The sequence below is a fragment of the Lathamus discolor genome, chromosome 15 (genome assembly GCF_037157495.1).
Source record: "Lathamus discolor isolate bLatDis1 chromosome 15, bLatDis1.hap1, whole genome shotgun sequence".
Taxonomy (NCBI): domain Eukaryota; kingdom Metazoa; phylum Chordata; class Aves; order Psittaciformes; family Psittacidae; genus Lathamus; species Lathamus discolor.
This window is the reverse complement of record NC_088898.1, coordinates 10,913,142-10,930,355: the sequence shown is the minus strand read 5'-3', so window position 1 is coordinate 10,930,355 and position 17,214 is coordinate 10,913,142. Positions and strand designations below refer to the sequence as shown.

Genomic DNA, 17,214 nt, shown 5'->3' with positions numbered 1-17,214 from the left:
GTGAGTAGGAGGCAGAGCCCTGGTCCCCAGGCCCTTGGCTCACATGTCCTTATCTCCACCACACGGAGATGCTGCTCTTTCAAATAGCTTTTCTAACCTGTTTCCAGTGGGGTGAATGGGATAACAGCTTGGGTTAGGACCACCATGTATCATCTTCCACAGCAAATACCCTGCAGATCTGCCAGAGCCAAAGGGCTCTGACCATTCCTCAGTCCAGATGCTTTTGATTCTTTCCTCAAGCCCTTAAGTCCTCCTGGATGTTCCTTCATGCTGCATGGGCAGAAGGAGTCTTGCAGTGCAGAGGAGAGGTAGCTGGGCAACACGCCTGCTCAGAGCAGCCCTTTGGAGGGGCTGGGCAGGGGGCTGCTGAGCTGGAGCCGGGGGGATTGACGTGACCATCCGATTCCTGCCCCTGAGCTGTGCTGGGCTCTGTTGAGCTGGAGGAACCACTTAAGCGCCTGGAGCTGGAACACGTTATGGATTTGGTGTCTGACAGAGCTGAGCTGTGTAACTGGAATATCAAATAAACCCTGAGCCACAGTTGGCAGCTCTTCAGTCGACCTCCACTTGCATTTTTCTGCTGAGATATGGCAGTAAATAGTTTTAAAGACACCTGACAGTGTCTTTGGGAAGATATTGTCACATACTACAGCAGTGTTGCAGGGGGCAAGATACAGGTAAGGTCACTCCTCTCCTCAGAGCTTAGGTGGCCACCACTGCTGTCCATCACCAGTTGCCTCCCATGGCTGTTGGGGTTGCTGGTCGGAGACTTTCCTATTTGAAAAACAAAATGGGTTTTATTTCTAGTTTGGATTGATCTGGCTTCATCCAGCTGCCAAGTCTCAGTCAGTTTTTATCAGCCAGATTGAAGGAGTCTTCCTCTTGGAGGTATTCAGAGAGCTCAAGACACCTTCGTCATCTTCAGCATCTTCATAGAGATGGCCCAATTAGAGCTCCTGAGCAATGGAGATGGGTCTAATGCCCTCATTCTTCTCCGCCTTCCACCTTCTTTTGCAGCACATCCCTGCCTGGTTGGTAGGCAGGATGTCTCTGGTCAGGAGGCTGGGAGCTACTTGCTTTTGCAGAAACACGGGAGGAACCCGGCCACCAGGCCTGCCACGATGGCCAGCACAATGCAGGAGACAGCACCTGCCCACAGACTGGGCTGCTGCCCCTTGACGTGTCCCAGAGCCTCCGTGGGGATCATGTTGGTGAGGTTCAGCATGAAGCCCAGCGTCCACCCGATGTCTGTGTTTGCTGCCTGAGGTGAGGGAGCAGAGGTCATCCAAAAGTGCCTCTCCCAGCCACCACCTCTCCCAGCTTTGGTCCAAGGGGCTCTCACATGAGCTGCCCCAGCTGTGATTTCACACGTGGACCTGGCTGTGGTGAACGTGATCTTACCAGCCCCAAATACACAGAGAGCTTTCCTTTCCCCCCTTCCCAAGGGCTGAAGGGCAGATGAATGTGGATGAACAAGGCCAGGTTGGATGGGGTTTGGAGCAAGCTGCTCCAGTGGAAGGTGTCCCTGCCCGTGGCAGGGGTTGGAGCTGGATGAGCTTTAAGCCTCCTTCCAACACAAACCAGGCTGGGATTCTGATAATGACTGCTGTGGTCCGGATCTGCCTCTGTGACTATGATTTTGGATCTGAGCTTTCCTCCTCCCCCATGATCCTTCAAATTTGGTCCTATTCTGGTTCAAATGGGTCATGGGGCCACCATCAGCTCTCTGATGCTCAAGTCAATCCTGCCTCACTTCAGACACCAATGTAGCTAAATCCCCCTGTGGACTTTTCCAACCCACTTAAAATCAGCTTATGTTCACACCAGAATAAGTGAGAACAAGCTGGTGTCAGAGGTTTGGGACAGGGAAGGAAGTGCGAAGCCGGGCTGGGGTCACTGGGCAGCAGAATGCGATGGGGACACATTTCTGGTGCAGGGGACGCCAGGGATGCTGCTTCTGGATGTGTGCTGGGCATCCTTGCCAGGGCAAGGATGCAGAGCCCACAGGGTCCTTACCTGCCTCCTGAAGTGGATGCTGCTCCATGTGTGCTCACTGAACTTGTAGCCATCAAGCAGCAGTGTCAAGATGTAAATGGCCGTGGAGCAGTACTTGTGTAGATATCCCTTCTGCTGCGGGAAGGTCTCCACCAGCTGTGGGGCCATCAGAGGACACAGTGCAACAGGGAATGAGATGCTCAGGAGCCCTGCCTAGCCCAGGGGACAGCAGGACATTGCCTTCTTGGGCTGAGAGTTGGGACAGGACAAGCACAGGGCCCCCCACAGCCCCTCACAGGGCTCTCACCTCTGCCCAGTCCTTCTTGCAGAAGGCCTGGACTGTGGAGTTGACGTCCTTTAGAGACTGCTGGCTGGTCAGGTTCAGGAAGTGGAAGGTGTAGTAGAATCCAGCGAAGGCCTGGGGGATACAGGGCGGTGGTAAGAACTACACCTCCTTCCTCACCCCAAAAAAAGACCCAGGGTACCCTCTAGCCTGGGGACAGATTCCCACATAATTGCCAGGATTCTGCATCCAGCACCCATTTGATGGTCCACCAGAAACCTTGGAGCTGGTTGACAAGCCCTGGCGCTGCTGCTCGCACTCTGAGCCAGCTCAGATTCACTCCCTGGGACAGGATTTTCCTTTCGGGGGTCTGGAGCATCGCACAAAGCAGAAGCCACCTCCCAGCATAGAAGAGGTTGCAGATAGGATCAGCCCTGGGGTTGCCTCTCTCCCCACAGCCAGTGGCAGAGGAGGATCCCACCCAGCCCTATTCCCCCACCACAGCGACAGGGACGGAGGCTCCTTACAAAGAACTGTCCCCGCACGGGCGGCTGATAGACCCCGTTGAACCCGCACGTGCTGTTGGCCCCACAGCTGAGGTTGAAGAGCTGCTGGACGGCGGCGCTGCACGCTGCTGGCTCCCCTGTCCCCATCACCCTGAGGAGCTGCGCGGCGCTGGGGCTGCTCGGGGCACGCACACAGGGGCTGTCGTAGAGCTCTGCCGTGGTGATGTTCTCCTGGTACCCCCTGGGGTAGCAGGGGTGTGAGATCTGCGCAGTGGACGGGCTGGCCTGGAGAGAGTGCGAGCCATTAGTGGGGCTTGGCGTGGGGTGCCAGTGAGGTCTGACCCACAGCCCATCCTGTGCTTAAACAGGGACTGGATCCTGCTTTTTGGAACAGGACCTAGACCCTAGGACGATTTGAGAAGTAGGAGCCATTTTGCATGACTTTTTCTGCCCCACTGAGCTGTGCTGGGTGGTGATGCTCCTGCCAGCCTGGGCATCCCATGGGATTGGCAGCCTGCTCCCTCCCTGCGTGCAGAGCTGGTTGCTCTGGCATTCACTCTGATCCTGCGCTGGTCCTAGCACAGAAAGGACCAAAGGTACAACAAACCTGCGTGCTCCTAGAGCATCTCTGCCTCCCACTGCACTGGGCTGTGTGCTCTGAGGTGAGGCAGGAGGACACTACCCAGTGATGGAGCCATGTATGTTGGGAATCCTCTCTGGGGGCAGAAACTAAGGAAGGGTGAGTGAACAGGGACAGGAAAGAGATTGAGGGTACAGCTGGGCTTGGGAAATGATGGAAGATGCTATTACATGTCAACATCTGGGGAGAAGGAACCTAGCAGGGAACCACCACCACTTCCCATCCAAATGAGAGAGCATTTTGGTTCAGCAGATAAAATCTAAGCTTCTCCAAGGTTTTTGAATTCCCAATTCCTTAACACTTTTTCCACAGGAATGCTCAAAATTTCCGGAAGACATTGTTGATGGCAATGGGAAGTGCTTGAGCAGCTCCTGGCGACCAGTGCCAGCCTGCGGTACCTGGTGAAGAGCTGCCAGCAGCCTCTTCAAGGCCTGTGTCTGCCCATAGCAGAGGTAGCTGTGGGTGTAGAGTGAATAATTGGTGCCATACAGTCTGAAGAAGACAGAGGTGTTCTTGTCCTCAATGGTGACTCCAGGCTGGAAGGTTATTTGTGTTGAGGCACCTCCAAGGTCCAGAGCTCCAAGAACCTCAGCATCCTGCGGATGTTCCCATTTCTCTGCAAAGGAATACTGGCCCGACAAGACAGCAAGTGTTAGTCTATGCTAGAGATAGTCACGGTCCCTGTCCCTTCACTCAAGGCTTTGTGGGCTCAGAAGTCCCCGAGGGACCTTCCACATCCTGTCTCCCTGTTTAAGCCCTTGCTGCCTACACCCTCCTCAACCCACACAGACCTCTGTAGCACTGGGTGAGGTCTGGCCGCTTGGTTGCTGCACATCAGCTGGAATACAGAGACATTGAGGAGAGAAAGAGTAACACTTTGATCTGGGGTCTGGAGCTGCTGTATCCCTGTGACACCAAACCTGGTCCATGTGTAGGCAGAGAGCACAGGGCCAGGCAAAAGGGCGCAGAGACCCTTGATTGTGTTACTCACATTCAGTTCACAACTACGGGCTACGTTTACCTGTGTGACAAGCACCCTGCACCTCAGTATTCCTTGTGTTTGGGAATACAGAAACCTGGCTGGGGCTCACAGAAGGATGTCATTGCTCATCCCTGAGCCCGCTGCCCAAGCACGCACCTTGACGAGCGTCTCCATCAGGAAGTTGACGCTGATCCAGCCGAAGGAGCCCTCCTCGTTCCCCGTCAGGACCTGAGCGCCGCGGAACTCTACCGGGTACTCGCCAATGGCCTTGGCCACCTCGGCAAAGACCTGCTGGGCCTTGGTGCTGTTCTGCTCCCTGCCCGGGGAAGGAGATGGACACCGCGAGTGGAGGAGGCGATGGCCGGGCAGCTCCAGCGCGGGGCTGACAGCAAGCAGCAGCGGCTGCGGCCGCTGCCAAGGAGCAGAGACGGGGCAAAGGCAGCAGATCCCTCCTGAGCTGTGCTGGGAGCGCCCCTAAAAGTGCTGCCTGTGGGCTCGGCCTGAGAACACAGGAAGGGTCCTGGCAAGTCTGGCAAAGGAGGTGCTGGCAGAGGAGGCCGTGGAGCTGCTGCGAGGGCTGGAGCAGCTCTGCTCTGGAGCCAGGCTGAGAGAGCTGGGCTGGGGCAGCCTGGACAAGAGAAGGCTCCTGAAGGGGAGACCTGAGAGCAGCTCCAGTGCCTAAAGGGGCTGCAGGAAACCTGGAGAGGGGCTTGGGACAAGGTATGTAGGGACAAGGGCTGCGGGGTTTCCCCATGGGCACAGTGAGCATCTCTCTTGGACACCCCATAGACTGCAGATGTGGATGCTCTGCTCATCCCTGTGGCCCCCAGGACAGCCCCCCCGCTGCCCCCAGCCCCATCCCAGCCCCTGCCCAGGCTCCGGTGCAGAAGCATGCGGTGGGAAGGGTGGAGGTGCCGGCTCCGCTCTGTGCTGTACCTCAGCAGCCGCATGCCCGCTGTGGCCCCCAGGTAGGTGGGGGTCTCCCGCTGCTGCTCTGCCGGGATGATCTCCATGGCCTTGTCCAGGCAGGGCTTCAGGCTGGCTCCGGCCCCGGCGGGGTCGTCTGCATAGCTGGAGATGCCGGGTCCTGCAGGAGAGCCCCGTGTGATGGAGCCAGGTCAGTGACATCCAGGAGGGACGGGACAGCACGGGACTGTCAACGCATGAAACCCTAGGGTTTTGTCCCTGCATTCCCAGTCTCTTCATGCCCTTGCATGGCTGTCCTGGCTGGGCAGTGCTCAGAGCCAACCTGCCCGGAGGCAGCACGTGTGCCACAGCCACAGGCAGCTCCTGCTCCGCACGCAGCGGAAGGGCAGCACTGTGCCTTGCGATGCTGAGCTCTTGTTTAATGCAGGTAGGTGGAACTGCCTGACACAGCCTGGCATTCCTGCGGGACTCGTTCAGCAAACACAGCACTTCCCTGTTCCCTTGGGGAAGGGGCAGGCTCTCCTTTGTCCTAGTGCGTGCGGAGTGTATGCACATGCAGAGGTACCCTCTCACAGCTTGTTTGAGTTCCTATTTTTGGAAGCTGGCAGCAGATCTGAACAGCCAGCGTGGTCCTGTGGAGGGCAGGGACAGGCTCTGGGGTGGAAATACCGCTATTTACCTTCCCCCAGCTCTGCACACCATTAGTGCCATTAGCCCATCTCCGTTACACTTTGCTCTCTGTTGGACCTCTGCAGTTAACCAGTAACTGACCTGCCTGGGTCTGAGGTTAAGGTGAGCTCGGAGCCCTCCTAGCCCCTGCCCTGGCAGTTCTGCCCTTGCCCTGTGGCCTCCCTCGCAATCCTGGTCCTTCCCTCCAGAAAGACCAGCCTGAGAGCACCTTTGCAATAGGAATAGCTGGGCCTTTGGGTATTTATAAATACCCAAGAGATGAGTAACTGTCCTTTGGGGTATTCACCATTCACCTCACCCGGCACGAACCAGCCAACCCCACCTGGTGCAGCAGGCCAGGCGCCCTGGTGAAGGGTCCCTGCATGGAGCAGGGGCAGGGAGAGGGACAGCACATCCCGGCACTCACCGGCTGCAGTGCAGGCCTCCACCTGGGACACGATGCCGGTGCCGTTCTCCTTGTCCGCAGGCCACCGGTAGATGTAGAGAGCCGTGTGCGTGGAGCCGGCGTCAAACACCAGCCCGTACTGGGGGCAGAGGGGACAGGGACTGTCAGGGGGTGCCGCCAGCAGAGCCAGCAGAGCTCCTGGGGCAGGGGAACCTCAGATGGTCAAGAGTGGCACCAGAAGAGGGAGAGCCCTGTGGTAGTGCAGTCGCCGTGCTGAGGACAAGGCTCCAGCACAAACCCTTTGAGCTCCAGTGAAAAGACTGAATGTGCTGTGGGGTCAGGCAGTGACAAAACTGCCAGACACAGGGCAGCCTGTGCAGGAGCTGGTCCCCATAGAATCCCAGACCGGTTTGTGTTGGAAGGGACCTTAAAGCCCATCGAGTTCCAAGCCCTTCCACTGGAGCAGCTTGCTCCAAGCCCCTGTGTCCAACCTGGCCTTGAGCACTGCCAGGGATGGGGCAGCCACAGCTTCTCTGGGCACCCTGTGCCAGTGCCTCAGCACCCTCACAGGGAAAAGCTTCTGCCCAAGAGCTCATCTCAGTCTCCCCTCGGGCAGGTTCAAGCCATTCCCCTTGGCCTGTCCCTACAGGCCCTTGTCCCAAGACCCTCTCCAGGTCCTGCAGCCCCTTTAGGCACTGGAGCTGCTCTCAGGTCTCCCCTTCAGGAGCCTTCTCTTCTCCAGGCTGCCCCAGCCCAGCTCTCTCAGCCTGGCTCCAGAGCAGAGCTGCTCCAGCCCTCAGAGCTTTCTGGGCTCAAGCGTGCCTGAAACCCGGAGGAAATCCTCTACCAAGGGGCAGCCAGCACTCACATGAGAGCAGGAGGCTCCTCCCAAGGACCCTACCTTGGTGCTGGGAGGCAGAATCACGTCCTTCACATTCACGATGCTCAGAATGAGGGCAATGAAGCTGAAGACACAAGTGGCTGCCAGGAGACCTGCAAGGACCTTGGCTTTGTGGTCCATGCCTCCTCCAACCTGCAAGAACAGCCCCAACAACATGCTCCCACCTCTGCACTTGCAAAGCCAGTTTTAAAATACAAATCTCATATATGGATATGGGAAATGCAAATCCCACGTATGGATATGGGACTTTCCCCTTCCCTAGCAAGGCCTGAAGCCATTCTCTAGGGCATGGCTGCTCTTTTAGCAGTGAGGCTGGGACACCCTGCTCTGCTGAGCACTCCCTCCCTGGGGGATTTGCAGCCTGCCTTTTCAGCCCTGCCTCAGATGCAGCCCTTTGGGGTCCTGCCTGCACACAGACCCCATCCCTCTGCCCTGCTCCAACTGCATGGCTGGGGGAAGCATCGGGAGCAGGACCCTGCCCTGGCAGGTTCCCACTGTGGCCATCCCTCCAGGATGCAGAGCCACATCCCTTCAGCATCCCCTGCATCCTCACAGAACCTGTCCCACAAGATCTGGGACCATCAGGCAACATCTGTTGCCCAACAGGCCCAGACTGTTCCTGCTCCAGGTCCTCTCTGCACCAGGCAGGGGAATGGAATCTAGAGCCACGTCTTCCTCGCCTTGGCTCCGGGTGATGCCACAGCAGGTCAGCAGACATGTCCTTGCCTGCAGGTGACCCCCAAGCCTCTCCTGCAGCACCAAGGGCAGGCAGAAGGGCAGAGGCAGGTGGCTCCTATGGACCCAGGCACACACAGCCCTGAAGCCAAGCTGGGATACCTGCAGTGACAGCATCACACGGGCAGCCCAGCCAGTGGGTGCAGAGGAGCCCTGGAGATGGGACGGGGTTCTGCACCTCCTGCTTGTCTGGCTCGAGCTCCCAGCAGGGTCAGCCTAAGGCATTGGGAAGAAATTGCAGCAGAGAAGCAAAGCCAAAGGATCTGGTTCTCTGCAACGGCCTCAGCACACAGCAGCACCCCAGCTGGTCCAGATGTGCTTTCCTCAGCACCCTGCCCCATGCCACCATGGGCTGGCTTCCTCCATGGCTGAGCAGTGGATGTCCCGAGAGCCTGGACACAGTCTAGAGAGGTGGTTGAGCCACCCGGAGCTGTGGAGTGGCACCCAGGGGCTGTCACTTGGCTGCACAATTCTCCTGTGAGTGCATAGAACCACAGGGAAATTCCCTTGCCCTTTTGCCAGGTCAGTGGCTGGAATTGGAGGTGAAAGACCTTTGGCAAGGTCAGAGGAGATGCGGATTCCTGGTTCAGTGTCAGCATCCCCAGTGGCAAACAAGGGTGACCAATACCCTGTGCGGCATGAGATGTGTAATGATGGATCTGTTCTTCTGGCCCACGTCATGGGACACAGGAAGACAGGAAACTCTTATCAGGGAGCCCTGCCCTGTGCAGTGGCTGTGGCCAGAAGAGAACATATGGAAGCAGCTGATGAATCCCTATATTGCCATGTCTCCAGTCCTATCAGCCTAGAGTTTGCCTAGATACAGCTGTGTCATGGGGATGGGATTTCCCTGCTCTGGGTAACACAATAAAGCCCAGCCCAGCCCACATCCTGGAAAACCCTTTCCCATGCACTGTGCAATGGAATGATGTGGAATGGAGATAAATTGCACATCCTGCACATGGGAGCAGGTGGGAAATGGGCTCCACCTGCTCTGATAGGTACTAAACTCCATCTGGACTGGGCAGGAGGCAGCACCCAAAGGCAGTACGGAGCCGGGGAGGGCAGCAGGGCATGGAGAGGGAGCCCACGGGGTGGAAAACAAGGCAAGAAGCATGTGAGAAGCTGATCCATCTGCCCAGGCTTTCTGTGGCACCTCGGGGCTGGCCGGTGCTGAATCCACATGCTGCGGGGACGGGAGGTGATGGTGATGCCTCCAGGGCTGCAGAAGGGGCTGCACAGCCCACAGGGAGCAGTGCCCGTGGGGAAGGTTCCCAGCTGTGCCCAGCCTGGGCCGTGTCTGCCCTTGTCTGTGTGAGCTGGCAGCACAAGTGCTCCGAAAGCGCCGCGGGACATCCCTCACCTGCAGCGCCCCGGGCGCAGGAGGGCAGGCACGGAGGCGCTGCCGGTGCTCGGGGCAACGGAGCTGAGCTCCCACCCCGCGCACCGTGGGATGTGCAAGTCAAAAGCGCTCTTTAGAGTGTAAGAACGAGGGTGAGGGTGAGCGCTGTGAGCATCCATGCCAGGCAGAGCGGTCCCTGCCTCCACCAGTGCTGAGGCACAGCAACGCCCTCCATGCCCCGTCCATGTAACCCCCGTGCCCCCCAGCCTGCTGCTTCCTGCGCCTGCAGCCCACTGAGCATGTTTGTCCCCAGCGCTGGCTCCAGCACTGACCCACCGCCCCCCTCCGAGCCAAGCTCCATCTAGGGCCCCCCCCCCCAAGCCCCTTCCCTGCGCAGGCTCACCCTGGCTGCTCCCGGCTCCGCCGCTCTCCCGTGTCACCGTGTACTTGGAGTGTGGAGCCCGCTCCTGGGACAAAGGCTGCCCCAGTCCCCGCTATGGCCCTCCCCTTGGCTTCGGACCAGTAACCTGCCCAGGAGAGCCTTGTCCAGGAGGCAGCGGGGCTGGAGAGCCAGGGTGGGATGGGAAATGCGTCCGGTGTTAACCACTTGCCTGCTGGACACGTCCAGCCGTGGGGCGCCGGCCATGCCATGGGGCAGCTCCCTAGGAAGCTCAGGCCGAGCTGAGCCTGCACCCCTGCCCCTCGGGGAGCCTGTGGGCTGCCTGGCCCTGGGGTGAAGGCAGCGGCTTAGGTCAGGGAGACCCACGGACATCCCTGCCCCAGACCTGCTGCAGAAGCACACAGCCCCATGCAGCGTGGACCGAGCCGGTCACCTGTACCCTGCTGTCACCTAGTGCTGCCCCAGTGCAGGCAGGGACACAGCGGCCCAAGACAGAAACAAGAGTGACCTGGCAGGTGAGGACCCATCCCCATGGCCAGGGTGCCCCACAGCCAGAGACCCATCCCCACGGCCAGGGACGAGTCCCCGTTGTCAGGGTCCCATCACCCTGGGGCAGTGCAGGCGGGGTGCAGGCGGGGTGCAGGCAGGGCACAGGCAGCGGTACAGGCAGGGGTGCAGGCAGAGGTAGAGGCAGGGTGCAGGAAGCGGTGCGGGCCGGCCGGGGGATTGCCCCGCCCTTGCCGCGGGCCGTCCCGGGAGCGAACCCGGACACGCGGCGCCGGTCCAGGCCGCACTTTCGCTTTGCATTGCCCCGGGCCGGGGACGGGCAGCGCAGGCAGGGGCCGGCGGTGCAGGCAGCGCCGGGACCCGGCCGTTCCCCCTTGGGCCCGGGCAGCTCCGCCCGCTCTCAGCCGCTGCCCCCTTCGTTGCTCCGCTGCGGACCCCAGGGCAGGTTCGTGGTCCCGCACCCACAGTGTCCCGGGGCGCCGCTGGCACAAGGGTGCCGGGAGGGGCTGGGGAGCGGCTGGGGCTGCCCTGGCAGAGACCGGCCCGGCTGCGGGATGCAGAGCCCCATGCGCAGGGCTCTGCGCTGCGGCTCGGTGGCTGCGCTGGGGGCGCTGGCGGTGGCCGCCTTCCTCCTGGTCCTGACCCCGACGAGGGACGCTGCCCTTCCTGCCAGGAACAAAGTAGGTCCCCGGTGGAACCTCTGGCTCCTTCCCACCTCTCAGCCCTCCACCAGCTCTGCCCTCCACCCCGCTTGCAAGTCTTCCCATAGCCACCCCTATCAGGGCTTAGCCTGATCGAGGTCCATCAATCACCCCCTCAGTCATGGTCCTGGCTCCTTGCTAAGGATGGAAGAACAGCCCTCCTGGGAGCTGCTCCATGCGCACCCCAAACACCTCCTTTCCTCTTTTCAGCCACCCTGGTCACCTGGTGGGGTTTCATCTCTCTCCTGTTGCTTTCTGCTGGCTGATTGTTAAAAACAGGGCTTGTGAGAGTTTCCATTCCCAAAGGGGTGGGAGCAGCTCTGGGACGGGTGCCTGGATGCCTTCCTGCCCTGCAGATCACCCTGCTGACCTGCACGTCTTTCCTTCCTGAGCTGCAGCTCCTTTGGTGAAATCAGGGCGCTCGGAGCTGGAGGGAGGTTGGGCACGCAGACCTGTGCTGCTGCTCTGCACACATGGCAAGCAAGAGCAGCAGCCTCAGAAGTCCGGCGGGCCTCAGTTCAGGCCGAGCGAGCTGTGACCCGTGTCCTCCTCTGCCCCCAGTACGGGCTGGTGTTTGACGCCGGCTCCACGCACACGGCTCTCTACATCTACCGGTGGCCTGCAGACAAGGAGAACGGCACCGGCATCGTGTCCCAGGTGGAGGCCTGCACTGCAGCCGGTGAGTACCAGGATGTGCTGTCCCTCTCTCTCAGGCTCCTGGATCACTGTCCCAGACTCACAGCATCATGAGTGAGCTCAGTCTTTCAGCCTGTGCTGGGAGAAAGGGAGGTGGCCTGGTGGGAGCGCCAAAGGAAAGTGTTGAGGGGCCGGTCTGCACCTCAGGGTACCACAGTAACCGCGTGATGCAAAGGTGGGTGAGGATCCTGGCCCTGTTAGCATTTTTCTTGGAGCCAAGTTCTGTCTTGCAGATGGCGGCTTTGCATCAACTCACAGCTTGGGATGCAGGATGGGCAGAGGTTGATCCTCTCCCCTGTAACTGCTTCCTTGGATCTTCTCCCCACAACATCTTTTCACAGCTTCTTCAATAAGCTAGAATCACAGAGTGGTTTGGGTTGGAAGAGACCTTAGAGCTCCTCCAGCTCCAACCCCTGCCACGGGCAGGGACCCCTTCCACTGGAGCAGCTTGCTCCAAGCCCCTGTGTCCAACCTGGCCTTGAGCACTGCCAGGGATGGGGCAGCCACAGCTTCTCTGGGCACCCTGTGCCAGTGCCTCAGCACCCTCACAGGGAAGAGCTTCTGCCTAAGAGCTCAGCTCAGTCTCCCCTCTGTTAGCTTAAATCACCCTTGTCTTGTCCCTGTATGTGCCCATGGGACCTCCTAAAAGCTCTGCAGAAGTCCCTAAACGTGATGGTGGTTATGCTGGTTTTCTGTGTGTGGTTCCTAATGCCCCCCTGGGTCAGTGGTGTTCATTTTGGTATCTCTGTGGCATCAAACACAGCACGGTTTGGGGCTGTGACCAGAACATCTGCCAAGTTTGTCCAGAGAGCAACCTGGGCTGGGTGAAGGGGTGTGCGTGTCCCACGCTATCCCGTCCCTCCTGGATGTCACTGACCCGGCTCCATCACACGGGGCTCTCCTGCAGGACGCGGCATCTCCAGCTACGCAGACGACCCCGCCGGGGCCGGAGCCAGCCTGAAGCCCTGCCTGGACAAGGCCATGGAGATCATCCCGGCAGAGCAGCAGCGGGAGACCCCCACCTACCTGGGGGCCACAGCGGGCATGCGGCTGCTGAGGTACAGCACAGAGCGGAGCCGGCACCTCCACCCTTCCCACCGCATGCTTCTGCACCGGAGCCTGGGCAGGGGCTGGGACGGGGCTGGGGGCAGCGGGGGGGCTGTTCTGGGGGCCACAGGGATGAGCAGAGCATCCACATCTGCAGTCTATGGGGTGTCCAAGAGAGATGCTCACTGTGCCCATGGGGAAACCCCACAGCCCTTGTCCCTACATCCCTTGTCCCAAGCCCCTCTCCAGGTTCCCTGCAGCCCCTTTAGGCACTGGAGCTGCTCTCAGGTCTCCCCTTCAGGAGCCTTCTCTTGTCCAGGCTGCCCCAGCCCAGCTCTCTCAGCCTGGCTCCAGAGCAGAGCTGCTCCAGCCCTCGCAGCAGCTCCACGGCCTCCTCTGCCAGCACCTCCTTTGCCAGACTTGCCAGGACCCTTCCTGTGTTCTCAGGCCGAGCCCACAGGCAGCACTTTTAGGGGCGCTTCCAGCACAGCTCAGGAGGGATCTGCTGCCTTTGCCCCGTCTCTGCTCCTTGGCAGCGGCCGCAGCCGCTGCTGCTCGCTGTCAGCCCCGCGCTGGAGCTGCCCGGCCATCGCCTCCTCCACTCGCGGTGTCCATCTCCTTCCCCGGGCAGGGAGCAGAACAGCACCAAGGCCCAGCAGGTCTTTGCCGAGGTGGCCAAGGCCATTGGCGAGTACCCGGTGGAGTTCCGCGGCGCTCAGGTCCTGACGGGGAACGAGGAGGGCTCCTTCGGCTGGATCAGCGTCAACTTCCTGATGGAGACGCTCGTCAAGGTGCGTGCTTGGGCAGCGGGCTCAGGGTTGTCCCCTCCGCAGGCTGTGCTGGGGAGCTGGTACCCCTGTGCCGGGTCCCGGTGCGTGACTCCCGGTGCGGGGCAGTGCTCCCTCACAGGCACATGGACCCACCCACCTGCAGAGGATGTGGTCGGAGCTTTGGACCTCGGTGGGGCTTCAACCCAGATCACGTTCCTTCCTGGGACCCCCATAGAAGACAGCAGCACAGGAGCCCTCCTCAGGCTGTACGGGACCAACTACTCCATCTACACCCACAGCTACCTCTGCTATGGGCAAAAGCAAGCCCTGAAGATGCTGGTGGCTTCCTTACACCAGGTAACTGAGCCCAGCCTTGTGCTCCTCTACTGCAGCCTGAACCCTGATCTATGGAGCTTGGTGGGCAGCACCCACTGGGTGTCACGGCTGCTGGGCTGGGTGCCTTCATGCAAGCCTCAGTGAGGATGACGGATACAACAGGGCCACCATGGCAGGAGGCAGTCCTGGGGGGGTCCCAACATCCAAGAACAGGACTGTACCGAGATGGAGGTGAACACCCCGGAGCAGAGGTCTGCTGACCCTACAAAGGAGAGAGGGGACAAAATGGGTCCATGCTCAGCACAGGGTGCAAACCCCCAAGGCCTTGAGCATGCAGCTGCTCCCTGACCAGTGTGGTTGTGCCTTGTTTGTCCCCACAGTTCTGTACCTGTACCCCATGGGTGGTGGGGCCGGCATGCTGGTGTCCTTCTGAGGGAACAGGCGCTGTTTGTGGGCTGCTTCTCTTCTTTCCATGTCCATCCTCAGGGCCAGGACGATGCTAACGCTCCTGCTCTCTCCAGGCCAGCCCGTCCACTGCGCAGATCTCACACCCCTGCTACCCCAGGGGGTACCAGGAGAACATCACCACGGCAGAGCTCTACGACAGCCCCTGTGTGCGTGCCCCGAGCAGCCCCAGCGCCGCGCAGCTCCTCAGGGTGATGGGGACAGGGGAGCCAGCAGCGTGCAGCGCCGCCGTCCAGCAGCTCTTCAACCTCAGCTGTGGGGCCAACAGCACGTGCGGGTTCAACGGGGTCTATCAGCCGCCCGTGCGGGGACAGTTCTTTGTAAGGAGCCTCCATCCCTGTCGCTGTGGTGGGGGGAGTTGTGGGGTTTTGGGGCACCAGAAGCTGGCCACAACCCGGGAAAACTGCTGTAGGAGCAAAGGGATGCTGGATGTGCCCGACGCACGGAGACGTGCAGGGTCCTCACCAGGCAGACCCACACCCCTGCTGTCACAGCACCCATCTCTTTCAGTGTGGGGAGCAGTCCCAGTGGGTTTGACAGGCTGAGGGTGGCCTTAGGGCTGCCTGCAGAGGACTGGCTGCATGGCTGAGCCCTGGGTGCTTCGCTAACTTGCCACCTTTGGTCTTAACCACCCATAGGCCTTCTCAGGGCTTTATCACAGCCTTCACTTCCTGAACCTGACGGAAGGGCAGCCCCTGACCTTGGTCAATGCCACCATCGGGCAGTTCTGCACCAGCACCTGGGAGAAGGTGAGATCCTGCCCAGGGGTGGCAGCCCCTGCCCTTGCTGTGCCTGGGCACTGGGCAGCTTGGGGCTCATCCAGAGCCCATCCTCTGGAGAGAGCAGGAGGAGCGCAAGGATCCCTGGACAGGAGGGACAGGAGAGCAGCCTCCCCGCTCCCCAGGCCCAGCCGTGCTGGGTCTTTGCTCCCGGCTGCACTGTGGGGCTTTCCCGGCAGTGTGGGTGCTCCAAGCACCGCTCCCACTCCTCCACCCCTGCAGGTGCAGCGGGAGCTCCCCACCGCGAGCAGGATTCAGCTCCGTGACGCTTGTGCAGCCAGCACCTACGCCCTCACCCTGCTCCTGCAGGGCTTTGGATTCAACCACACGACGTGGCGGAACATCCGCTTCACCCGGCAGGTAGCGGTGTGCCCGGCAGCTCCCAGACCCTGCCATGAAAGGGCTCATGCCCACCCCGTGCTGCAGCACAGGAGCAGTGGGTGACAGGGCAGCACAGCCCATTGCCCATGCCCAGGGGTGGCCTTCTCGCCTACCTTTGCCTTGGCTACTCTATCTTTGCAGCCTTTCCCATCCCTTTTCTCTGTCTGCACAGGTCACTGGTGTAGACGTGGGCTGGACTCTGGGCTACATGCTCAACCTCACCAATATGATTCCCTCGGAGATTCCCCAGAGAGTCATAGGGCTCCGGAGAAGCAATTGGATAGCAGCCATGGTTCTGCTGGCCACCATGCTCATCCTCACCTTCTGCCTGCTCGCACTCACGTGCTGCCAGAAAAGCTCCTCTGGGTATGTCAGTCTCTAGCAGCGCTGGCCCCAGGGGCAGCCCAAGCACTTGGCCCTGCTGCTGCACTTGTGTGAGGAGCTGCACGCCAGGGAATCCACTGTGCCCAGGAGCTGTGAACTGGCAGCGTGGGTACCCGCGTCCCGGCGAGCTGGAACTGACACAGGCTTTAAAATCTCTACCTTGTATCTGCGCTGCCTGGTTTTCCCTTCCCCTTGCTGCTGGCTGGATTTGCTCTAGGAGGGAGGGCATGGCCACGTGGGGCAGGGGCTCAGCGCTGGGGGCATGGGGACTGCAGCGATGTGGGGTGGCTGGAGGTGGCAGGCCAGGGAGAAGGGGTGACTGTCAGCAAGGGGATCATCATGGGGCTGGTTAGAGCCTGCAGCAGATACCCCATGTGGGGCAGACATGACCTGGCCATCCCAGGCCAAGGGGCTGCATTGGCCATTGCATTGCTGGCATCAGGCAGAGGGGCAGCAGCACTGGGGCTATGCAGGGGAGATGGGTCTTGCGCTTTCCCCATGACTTGGAAGCCCTGTGAGGTGGGGGATGGCAGCAACCCCCTGCTGTCCTGCACAAGGTTCCTCTCCAGTCCGGCTGCAGCCCATCTCTGTGCCCGGCTGACATCCCAGCCTCCCTTTCATAGAGTCACAGAACGGTGTGGGTTGGAAAGGGCTTCAAGATCATCTGGTTCCTACCCCTGGCACGGGCAGGGACCAGCACACGGGTGATTTGGGAATGCTGCCGGGATGTGTTAGGCCTCCCTTACAGTTCTGGGCAGTCCCACCGGCAGCCAGGGGCTGGGTGAGGTGAGACACCCCAGCTCTCGGCAGGAAAATGCCTGTCCTGGTGCCCTGCTGGCTTCTCCTCAACATAGAATCATAGAATAGTTTGGGTTGGAAAGGACCTTAAGATCATCTAGCTCCAGCCCCCTGCCATGGGCAGGGACACCTCACACTAAACCATCCCACCCAAGGCTTCATCCAGCCTGGCCTTGAACACCGCCAGGGATGGAGCACTCACAACCTCCCTGGGCAACCCATTCCAGTGCCTCACCACCCTCACAGGAAAGAATTTCCTCCTTATATCCAATCTAAACTTCCCCTGTTTAAGTTTGAATCCGTTACCCCTTGTCCTGTCACTACAGTCCCTGATGAAGAGTCCCTCCCCAGCATCCCTATAGGCCCCCTTCAGGTACTGGAAGGCTGCTCTGAGGTCTCCACGCAGCTTCTCTTCTCCAGGCTGAACAGCCCCAACTTCCTCAGCCTGTCTTCATACGGGAGGTGCTCCAGCCCCTGATCATCCTCGTGGCCTCCTCTGGACTTGTTCCAGCAGTTCCATGTCCTTTTTATGTTGAGGACACCAGAACTGCACACAATATTCCA

General features: G+C 60.1%; 2 protein-coding genes across 4 annotated transcripts; one reads left to right on the top strand and one right to left on the bottom strand.

The window, feature by feature from the left end:
* Positions 1 to 33: 33 nt before the first annotated feature.
* LOC136022460 (ectonucleoside triphosphate diphosphohydrolase 8-like) lies at positions 34 to 9,894 on the bottom strand. The gene is made up of 10 exons (XM_065695754.1): positions 9,790 to 9,894; positions 7,310 to 7,441; positions 6,430 to 6,547; positions 5,343 to 5,493; positions 4,563 to 4,722; positions 3,823 to 4,053; positions 2,806 to 3,069; positions 2,303 to 2,413; positions 2,017 to 2,151; positions 34 to 1,261 (listed from the first exon to the last, which is right to left on the bottom strand). Exons 2-10 carry the CDS (start codon positions 7,427 to 7,429, stop codon positions 1,070 to 1,072), a joined length of 1,482 nt encoding a protein of 493 aa, XP_065551826.1. The 5' UTR covers positions 7,430 to 7,441; positions 9,790 to 9,894; the 3' UTR covers positions 34 to 1,069.
* A 626-nt stretch (positions 9,895 to 10,520) lies between these two features.
* On the top strand, positions 10,521 to 16,017 carry LOC136022457 (ectonucleoside triphosphate diphosphohydrolase 8-like). Of its 3 annotated transcripts, XM_065695744.1 has the most exons (10): positions 10,521 to 10,973; positions 11,556 to 11,673; positions 12,598 to 12,748; positions 13,369 to 13,528; positions 13,634 to 13,864; positions 14,006 to 14,074; positions 14,365 to 14,628; positions 14,947 to 15,057; positions 15,310 to 15,447; positions 15,641 to 16,017. In XM_065695744.1, the coding sequence occupies exons 1-10, from the start codon at positions 10,848 to 10,850 to the stop codon at positions 15,848 to 15,850; spliced, it is 1,578 nt and encodes a 525-aa protein (XP_065551816.1). In that variant the 5' UTR covers positions 10,521 to 10,847; the 3' UTR covers positions 15,851 to 16,017. The 3 variants fall into 3 exon arrangements, with proteins under 3 accessions (XP_065551816.1, XP_065551817.1, XP_065551818.1); XM_065695745.1 differs by lacking the exon at positions 14,006 to 14,074; XM_065695746.1 differs by lacking the exons at positions 13,634 to 13,864; positions 14,006 to 14,074.
* The last annotated feature ends 1,197 nt before the right edge of the window (positions 16,018 to 17,214 follow it).